Raw genomic sequence first — 10,000 nt, 5'->3', positions numbered from 1 at the left:
TCATCCTCATCGTTAACATCAACATCCACATTATCATCATCATCATCATAAACGTCTTCGTCAGCGCCATCGTTCATCATTATCACTACTGTTATTGCGTATGAAATTAGAAAAACGCTAATCTGATGATTTACCAAAGTAACATTCGGCCATGACAGGTACATCATTTTTGAGCAATTACCTGAAACATAACAGGTGGTTCCTGTACCGACGCGAGATCCGTGTCTGGGCAGACAGATAGTACCAACTTTACTGCTAAGTTGCGCTGGTCTCGCCAACTGCAACAGAGCAACATCGTGGCGCAAATGTCGCATGCTGAATTGAGGATGTTTAATGACTCTTTTTAAATTAACTTGTTCACCTCTCCCCCTGTTGTGAGCACCTGTTGAGACATAGGTCAAGTAATGTACTCAGTTTGCTATCCGTTCCATATTCCCGATGTGACAAACGGAGCAAAAATCAATTTTGTTGAAACTACTTGATGATTTAATCAAAACTTATCAAGTTTCATTTCGATAGCTATCCCTGAGGGCTGTCCAAGTACGGCGTTATAACGCAAATGAGATTCACGCTCAATGGTGTAGGCGTCACAATGCGACCCTTAAACTGGGAACTTTTACCAAAACCCTAACCAAAAAGTAATACATGAAGTTCTTAGGCTAAAGACGACACCTTGTGACACATGTTTCACATGTATGCTTAGGGACTGTGCAATAATTATCAGGAAGGGGGGGTCCTAAAATGAGCTTCACCAAAGGAAAAATTAGATAGGTCCCCCCCTCCAGCAGCGTCAAGATTAACTGTGACCCCCCCCCCCTCGCGTTCTCTCAAAATTATGATGTGCCCCCCCCCCCCTCTCTAACCCGTACTTTTAGATATTGAAAAACTTGAGAACAGATACCAATATCTTTTATCCGACAACCCTGCTTGTGCAGGAAGGTTTCTCCGAGAGGATTACAAGCCAGCTCCCCGTGATGACAGCAACATCAGACGTTGCAAACAAGAGGCAAATGATATCCAGGACAAGCTTAATGCTGTCGTAACCAAGTTAGAAAAACACTGAAGACTGGCCTCAGCTGTTTACACAATTTTAATGCTGAACAACGTCATTCAATAAAGTCTCAAGTCGGTTTAAACGTTCTGCATCTTGTAGAAGACCTGGATAGGGTGATGGCTAAATATAAAGCGACATTTTCCTATTGGTGCCAAATCTAAAGCATCCAAATCAAGAAAAAAGAAGGAACAGAAGAAAAAAAGGGAGAAGAAGAGGATTGCTGCCTCAGAAAGCCGTAGGACCCGAACCTGTATAATTTTTCGGTCTTTGGGAGGTGAACCCATTGATGACAACTATGAAACAGAAGTACGTGGCATTCCTCAGCTAGAAACTGTAGACCTAGAAACCCTCTCGCTGTTTAAATCAAGAACAGACCTGGCATGTCTGCGGGACCTCTTAAATGCCAAATGTTTTATTGGCAAAGCTCACAACGTGGTTTGTGACTTCTGTGCATGAGCGATTGTTTCAATCTATCATATGTTGACATTCTAAATAAGTTAAAGCATGTGTTTATGTTGATGCAATATTTAGACATTATGGATAGTCAAAGGCGTAGCATCTGTCTATTTGGAAAATGTTTATTTATTCATTATCGAATTTGTGAAATTTAATTAAGACCCCCCCTCAACTTACTTGAGAAATCTAATATAGAGCCCCCCCCCCCCCTCCTTTCCATTATTTTAACTTAAGGCCCCCCCCCTCTGGTTTTAGGGCCCCCCCTCCTGATAATTATTGCACAGTCCCTTAATACCATAAATCTCATCATGTAGCTGTCGCTGTATTGAACATGAACGCTATCCCTGAAATGATGCGTTGTGACACGCTACCTGGTTGCCTAAGTTAAAAGAGTGTTGAATTTTGGTGCCAGAGTGCGCGGTCTTTGATTAATTAAGGCCGATTAACACTCAGGACCTTCAAGGGCGGTTCCTTTTTAATAAGATGTGCAAAGGGTTACCCTTTTTCGTTTCAGATGAGGACAAACAAACATTTCTCGTTCATAGACCTGGTGGGTTGTTATAAGAACTTAGGTCATCTCATGTTGTCTCCATTGGAACATTTAACACTCCTCGCCTTAACGAGGCTCGAAATTAGGGTTTTCCACAGGTAAAAGTGGATATCGAATGGAAAAGGATAATAACACTGCTGGTCTTTTTAAGGGTGTCTGACAGCCCCATTGCCATGGCAACAGTACAGGACTGCTCATAGAAAACTTCAGTTTAAGAATACAATAATACGACTCCTATTTGTATGGAAAAAGTCAGGGTAGGTCACCGAGCGAAGTTTTGAGGTATTCCTCAACATTTCTAACAAAGGGTGGTTCCCAGATTTTGCAGTCTGATATGCTCGAGTCATGAGCGTAAGTAGGGAACTTAAGATCTAAGACGCGGCCGTCAACGAGAACGTCACGCAACAACGTTTTCGTCGACTACACTGTTATAGATATTAAGTCCCCAATATAGCGTGTGAGGCCTACATCTACAGGCTTAGCTGAAAACCCATTCGAGCCTTCTTAAATGCGGTTTTGCTCATGAAAGGGAATCAAGGCTATGTTAATTATAGTATGAACTTACCCAAAAGTAATGTGTATCTCGACGGGTTACTGCTGCTATAAACGCAATGGGCGGCTGTCAAGGCCCAATTTTGGTTTAGAAGAGACGCTCCGCAGGTGTGACTGGAGCCAATACGCAAGGATAACTGCCATGGCCACGAATGAGGTTGGGCTTCCTGGCCTCCAACGATTCGAGACCCGAGAGCTTTCCTGCCGCACTCTGTTAGCGAAAAACAAAAAGTGTCAGTTGCCAAGAATATGAAAACTCGACGGCTATGAAAAACATCTGTTCGTCTCAAGATTTTACTCAATAAAATTATGTTGGCGGATGATCATTCTCTTTGCTACAGCATTTGAACTTCCAATGATTGTGATGAATGAATGCAAGTTACCTAAATAAGATTTCAAGGAAAACTGGAAACTGGTATGAAGAGTGCCTAATTTAATTTGTTTCTCTGACAGGGTACACAGGTTGTTAATTGCCAAGTTTAAGAAACTCTGTTTTAAAGTTTTTTTTTTAATCAGTGAGTCGCTTGTTTCAAAGATCCAGCGATATGATATATCTTATTACGCCCATGTGCTCGGACCGTTCTGTAATTTCATCGTCTTTTCTTCTACGTTTCTGGGAAAAAATACGAAGCGCGTACTGCCCTCGGACCAAGTTTATTAGAGGTCTGTAGTTTGGACAGAGATTTTAATTGCTGGTTTTCATTCACGTGATCAACAGCCATGTTTTTCAACGAAAACAAAAGGAAGCGTTTGCATAATAATAGAGTTAAATTCCCGGAGGATTTGGTCGGGGCACCAACATGGCCGCCTTTTCTTTGTTTTGGGCACCAACATGGCGGTCGTGACGTCATGTGAAAACCGAGAATAAGAAAATAATTAGCATTCAATTCGCTGGCAACATATCTTATTACGCCCATTTGCTCGGACCGTACTGTTCTTTTTTCTTTTCTTTTTTTTTTTTTCAGTTTTGGAATAGAAAGTTAAGAAACCTAAGCAACAACGAGGACGTGACTATTTCAAAGCCACGCGATAACTAATCATTATTACAACCCCTTTTCAGTTTCTGTCTACGGTGTGCCAGTTAGGCAAGGGTAAATTTTGCTCAGGCTGCTGCGTTTTCCGGGCACAAAACATACCTTTCGCTATTTGAAATTTCTAGATTACTAAATTCCAGCTACAAAAAAGAATTTGTTCCTTGAGTGCCCGTAAGTTATACTTAAAGTTTCCGAAGTGTTGTGTTGAACAACTTCTCTAAAATCTCAACATTTCAAAATGAAAATACTTAAATTACGACTGCACCTTCTGTGAGCGACGGCGCCAAAGAGATGACCAACAGGATAGAAAGGACGAACATCCTTGAAGGTTGTGCGGAGAAACAGATGCAAAGATCATCCTTTTATCGAACTTTTTCTGCTCTTGTTAAATAGCTGTGTTTGATTTTCACATCTGCTGAACGGGCAAAATACTCTGTATCAACAACTTTTCTTAACAACGTGAAAAGAAATTGAAAAGAAATATTTAAACCCGAGATGTGATAATGACATTAAGAACATCGGAAAGCAAGGTGCAAGAGCTGTGTTTGAGATGTTAATGGATCATCCGCTACTAACAACAATTTTTCAAAGGAGGCGAAGTAGCCTGCAACAATCGCAGTGACACTTTATTTTCAAAACCCACCAACAAGATCTTATTCAGGCGTCCTTTCTGTCAACTTGAACTTCGAGAATATTTAAGTAGCTGGACACCTAAGCCGCCCAAGTTCACGACATGAATAGAATTAACTATTGAAGGGTAATTTGAAGTGCTATTTTCTCAACACGTAAACCATATGAGCGTTTGCTCTACTAATGGAATTGGACTCACAAAACGGAATATAGAAAAAAATATCCGTGGTCGGAATTGAACCCAAGACCTTCGGCTTAAATCACCGCTGCTCTACCGACTGAGCTACAAGTTAAGGTAAAACAAGGTCGAGTCGATGTCAATTTCATGGCAATGGATATGTATAAGTAGTGGGAATGGTTTTGCAAAACTCTGTTTTCTGGAGGTGTTGCGTCATGCACGAAGATATTATTTGAAAACGTTTGTATGTTGCACTCAACGGTTTTGTTCTAAGTAGCATAAAATGTAATGTTCTGTGAATAAAATTGACTTACCTTGTTAACGTGATGTATATCTTCTGGCTGTTTTGATTTTAAGTGCGGTTTACGGTAAGCTTGGCTCGTCTAAACTAATGGAGACCCAGTCAAAATCAATTAAGTGTGAACGGCATCTGGCAGCAGTTTGGATAACGATCGAATTGCGTAGCGAGTGAATCGATAGGGTAGTACATACAAGTACTCCCTTAGATTTTATAGATTGAGGCCGGGGGTTAATTTTCCAGCAAATCTTTTCGTCTGCTCCAACAGCAATTTGAAAGAACTGTTCTGGCTTGTCTTAATTAGCAGTGCATCTAATTGGGCTACCTGTGCTGAGCACATTTATTATGTTCGTTTTAAATTCATTAGGTTATGTGAGGTTATCCGCTACGAAGCATCCAGTTTTTTTACAACGTATGCGGTAATGACTCAGTTCCCTGTTACAATTCTAGGCAGGCTGCTTACACCGGTATCGCATACAGGAGAATAAAAGCAACGACAACAATTAGAGAAGTGAAGCAAATAGGCCGATCCGCGAATGAAAGGCTAAGAATGAGCAAACAACAACAACAAACATGCTGGAAGTGCATTTTGACTTCAGCGCGAAATTGAAGCTGCAGAACTAATCTCTTGAGACGCAGGTGACAATGCTGCAATGTACAATTGCTGGTGGACGAACAAAGGAGCAAATGGGAGATCATTTGCTTTCGTCAGCCAAAATGGCTGCGATGACGTAACGTGGAAACCACATATTTGTGCGTGCTTTCCTCCGTACACCGATATCTTAGACAGTGAAACATCACATCTTTTGTTGTACTAAATATAAGAAATAACAGTAATTTTGATTCGTTCTCAACATTTTTACATACAAGCGATGTGAGAACTGATATGCGTGTGATATATAGCAAGCGAAACACGTTCACGTTCAAGAACCGGGTTTGACCCCCTTCGCTTGCATTTATGCAGACTTCCTTGCATGTATGCACTGAGATAATAAAAAAAGTTGCTCACTTAATTGTGAAATCCTTTCTTTTATACACGTAAACGTCATATTCGTAGTTAATCTCTAGAGTGAGTTAGTACAGTTTTGATGACGAATATAAAATTCGTTGTCGTATGAAGGCAAAGTTGTCACTTATCAGTAAACGCCTAACCCGTATTGGTTTTAAGCAGTGCTTGGGAAACCGATTTTTTTTTTTGTAAGGCTATGCCTTCAAATTTCGCACTGAGGAGATAGTGCTTGTGCATTTCTATTTACCTCATTGTGAACAACTTGAGGTTGATTTTATTTAAGCCAACCCATTCTTGTGAGGTTGGTCAAGATCGTAGTTGAATTTGAAGACTTCGTAGCTGTACATTGGAATTGAATTCAATTATATTTAAGGTCTGAGTGTCTGTTCCATTAAACTACAATCACCGATTCGAAAGTGCTCTAAAAGCAAGCAGCAAGTCAAAGATTTTGAAAAGAGATAAATTGCCTAAAAACAATCTTTTAAACTGATGAGGACACCATTGGAAATGAGAGATGATTGTAAGCCTTAAAATTTAAGGAGCTAACAAGAGCAAGGCTGATGTAACGGTGAAGGAATATCTTGAAAGACAGCCAATATTTCGAAAAGCATTGCCTTTCTTCATCAGGGTTTTACAAGAAATGACTACGGTTAGCAAAGACGTTACACACTTGCTTGTAAAACCCTGATGAAGAAAGGCAGTGCCTTTCGGAATATTGGCCTTTTTCAATATTCCATATTCAATATTCCAATATTCCATCAGCCTTGCTCTCTTTAGCTTTTTATAAAATTTAAATCGCTGATAAGGTCCTTAACCGAGATTCGGTGCTTCTGTTTTGTTACGCTGGTCCTTGCTGAGAAAGTTAAATTTAAAGAGTATTTCAGCATACAAGGAAATTTTTGAGCTTTCTTGCGATTGGCAAGAATCATCGACAACGAGCAATTGCAATTCAATGCGGCTCTTTCTCGGAAGATTCCCCGTAATCCACAGGTTTGGAAGCTACAGTAGCGTATCCGTGCAGCCCGGGGTAGTCGGATTTTACATATGAAGGGGCGGGGATGCTCGTCGGATATTTTGAATTAAACCCCTAATTACGTAGGAGACCAATCTGGGCGTGGCTATGGCGAGGCTTTTTTTGCCCTAAAAGAGACCATAAAGATATTAAATGTATGTTTTTATATTTCTTCGCCTGCAACCCCAAAGGAGATATTCACGGCTACATATGGGCTACATATGATGGCGTTTTGCCCAGAACCCCAGCCCACATTTTTCTCCAAAATAGAAGTGAAGCGACGCATTAGCGCTTCAACTGCACGGAAGATCCACCTCTCCTAAATGGGTCTGAGAAGAGCTAACAGAATGACAATTAACCTGTGTTTCATTAGTATGGTCAAAAAGGAAGGCATTTTGGTCTTTGCAGAGAATTAAGAGTTGGAGATCAGATACATCCAATTTTATGTACTTATTGACTGAGTGGGAGGGCCGGATGGGAAAAATATTTGGCCCGAAGTCATGGCGTACGGACCGAGCGCACCGAGGTCCCATGCGCCATGACCGAGGGCCAAATATTTTCCGGCCCAGCACGACCTAAACTCAGTCAATAAGTATTTTATCATATGGGTTTCAGACCTTTTTGACAACCACGAAAATTGCTTCTTGTCTTTTCTTGCCTTACGTAATAAATATACGTTAACTTTCAATTTTTTACAATATCATGGCCTTATATCCGCGATCCCGCAAAGTTGGAAGAAGCTCCTTTACGCTAACTGAGGCGACTCTACTACACCCTCGCCGCCAATCTGTACTAAAACGAGCAAAATTTTATCTAACAAACTGTTAACCCTCGAAAATCTCCTTCTCCCACCTCAGAAAAAAAACCCTTATCGTACGGTATCGCAAGGGGGAATTTAAATAAAATTTATCTTCTGCCGTTCAAAGCCACAAAAGAAGTTAAATTGGCAATATTCAAGAATAAAATTATACACAAGAGTTTAGCCACTAACACTATTCTACACAAAATGAAGGTTGCCTCCCCGTCCTGTCCTTTCTCTGATAGTCAAAACATACATCATTTGTTTATTAGCTGCCCGCAGGCAGCTTCTTTTTTGGGACAAGTTCCAAACTTGGTATTCTACCGTAAGTAACGCGCATATACTTCTCTCCAAACCAGAGGTATTATTTGGAGTTACTCGTCCCTGTACGCACCGCTTGACCCTCAATCATCTCATAATGCTAGGCAAATATTTTCTATACATTAACGCGCTAAATGATAATAAAATCGTTTTCAATGACTTTATCTCATTGGTGCAAGATAAAATGGAAACAGAAAAATACATCGGCCACGCTGAATGGTGAAAGGGAATTTCGACAGAAATGGAAATTCTCTCTTGCCAGTTAAGGCGTGCCTATGAAGTATATCGTACTTCTAGTAGCGTAATGTGTAAGTAGGTTAGGCCATAATAAGTATATGAAATAATCAAATATAACACAGTTTTTACATAATAATAGATAATAACTGTAATCAACGTAAAAAGCGTATGTGAACATCGCACTTATAAAGCTGTACGTAGAGTGCTGTAAATTGGTTGGTCATATGTAATGCTTGGATTGTATCACAGCATGTAGATATTGTAATGTGTAGATATGTAAATGGGTAGTGTGTGTCCTGCAAAATCTATCTTATGTGTTCTTTGCATTTGCTCTTCTGGCTGTAATTGACTTGGATGTTTAAAAGCGACGAAAACCTAGAAAATCGAATCACATGGAGCTGTGCGTGTTCCTAGCAGGACCGTACGGCTTTTTCCGGCCCTGCTCGCGCTAATGCGTGCGGGGATTTTCCCGATAGTTTCACCATGAAAACGAGCGCGGGGCCGTACGTAGGCTTTGGCGGATTGTGCTTCTAAAAGTGGCATATTATGCTACTAGCAGTTCTCGAAATTTTGCCAAATTATGCCAAAATTATGCCAGAATTCCCAAATTATGCTCACAAAATGACGGAGATTCTGTACATATAGGCGCGCAATAACGACACCAAATGTTGGAGTCGTATGGCAGTTGTGCTAGCTTACACAATCCCCACGTGAAGCCGGATGGGAAACCAGAGTACCAGACTCCTCCAAAAGGTTAACCGTGCATGTAAAATTCGCCAAAAGAGGCCTGGTAACTAAGCAGTTGTAGCTACGATTATTTTATAAGATTGCTCTGCCTCGCAGGATAACTACATCATACATAAAATCATTTAAGCAAATTGCTTCGCCTCATAAGTTGCAGTATTTTTAATGTTCAGTTATTTTGAATAGGTTAGTGTTTAAGAAGGAAAAATTGCGAGTTAAATTGTGTTTGTTTTGATTAGTTAACGACGGTATTTTTGTCGCGTGGCAAAGCAATACGCGTGATAATGATTAAATACCGTACTAATCCGTTAATCCCGTGTCGACGTTATTAGTTTAGGGCTTGGCTTTAGCCAGGTAAATTAACTAGTTTTGTTAATCCCTTGTTTATTTCGGTTGATTTAGTCTTTGTTACGTTAAGTTTATTAGTTGAGAAGTCCCGTTCCGTCCAGAAGGTTTAGGTTACTTATCCTGGTCCCCCAGCCACTGCGATTGGTCTTAAACGGACTCGCTCAAGATCTTACGTCCTGCAATTTTCAAGTCGTCGGCGTGGACCACGTTTCGTGCAGTCGTAGTTACACCTTCGCAGTTCATGTTAATCACTTCTTTTGTAGTTGACGTTATTGCCCTCTAAGCCTCTAATCCTTTGACCAATCGCGATGCGTTGTCAGGACCGGGGGCGCTAATAAGAAAACGAATCTTTTGATCTAATGTGCACTTTTGAACAAACTACTCGTTAGAGAACGTACTCCTAAAGAAGAACTGTTGTAACGAAGAAAGAACAGATTAAAGGAAAGTGAGAGTTAAGCAAGAACTAGTTGAACGAGAGCTGTAAGATTTACCCGAGAACTCCAAATAAAGAAGTGACACAGCAGGAGTGTCGGGGAGTCTTACTTCCCCCAAAAGATTTCCTTCAACACTATTAGCGTAGCTAAAACACGCATTGCGAGAATATACTACCTAAATTTAATTTATTTCTTTAGAAAATACAGCAAGTTTACTAAATTTTATGAATTTGTGCTCCAAAAAGTGCTAAAATTTACTAATTATGCCGTGGTAGTGTTCGTTTAAAAATATATGCTTTTTTGCTCCAATTATGCCAAAAATTATGCTAGCACAATCCGCCAAG

At 40.4% G+C, this 10,000-nt stretch overlaps 1 protein-coding gene across 1 annotated transcript in view; it reads right to left on the bottom strand.

Moving 5' to 3' along the window:
* The window catches only part of LOC138013428 (chymotrypsinogen A-like), an 11,364-nt gene extending 7,372 nt beyond the window's left edge, over positions 1–3,992 (bottom strand). The window contains exons 1-3 of the mRNA XM_068860513.1: positions 3,912–3,992; positions 2,626–2,823; positions 182–382 (exon numbers count right to left, since the gene is read on the bottom strand). Of these exons, the coding sequence (XP_068716614.1) occupies positions 182–382; positions 2,626–2,823; positions 3,912–3,966 (454 nt within the window). The 5' untranslated portion in view covers positions 3,967–3,992. The remainder of the gene's footprint in view (positions 1–181; positions 383–2,625; positions 2,824–3,911) is intronic.
* Positions 3,993–10,000: the final 6,008 nt, after the last annotated feature.

This window comes from Montipora foliosa, chromosome 8, assembly GCF_036669935.1.
Source record: "Montipora foliosa isolate CH-2021 chromosome 8, ASM3666993v2, whole genome shotgun sequence".
Lineage (NCBI taxonomy): Eukaryota > Metazoa > Cnidaria > Anthozoa > Scleractinia > Acroporidae > Montipora > Montipora foliosa.
The sequence above is the reverse complement of the archived record's forward strand: the minus strand, read 5'-3'. Positions and strand labels throughout refer to the sequence as shown.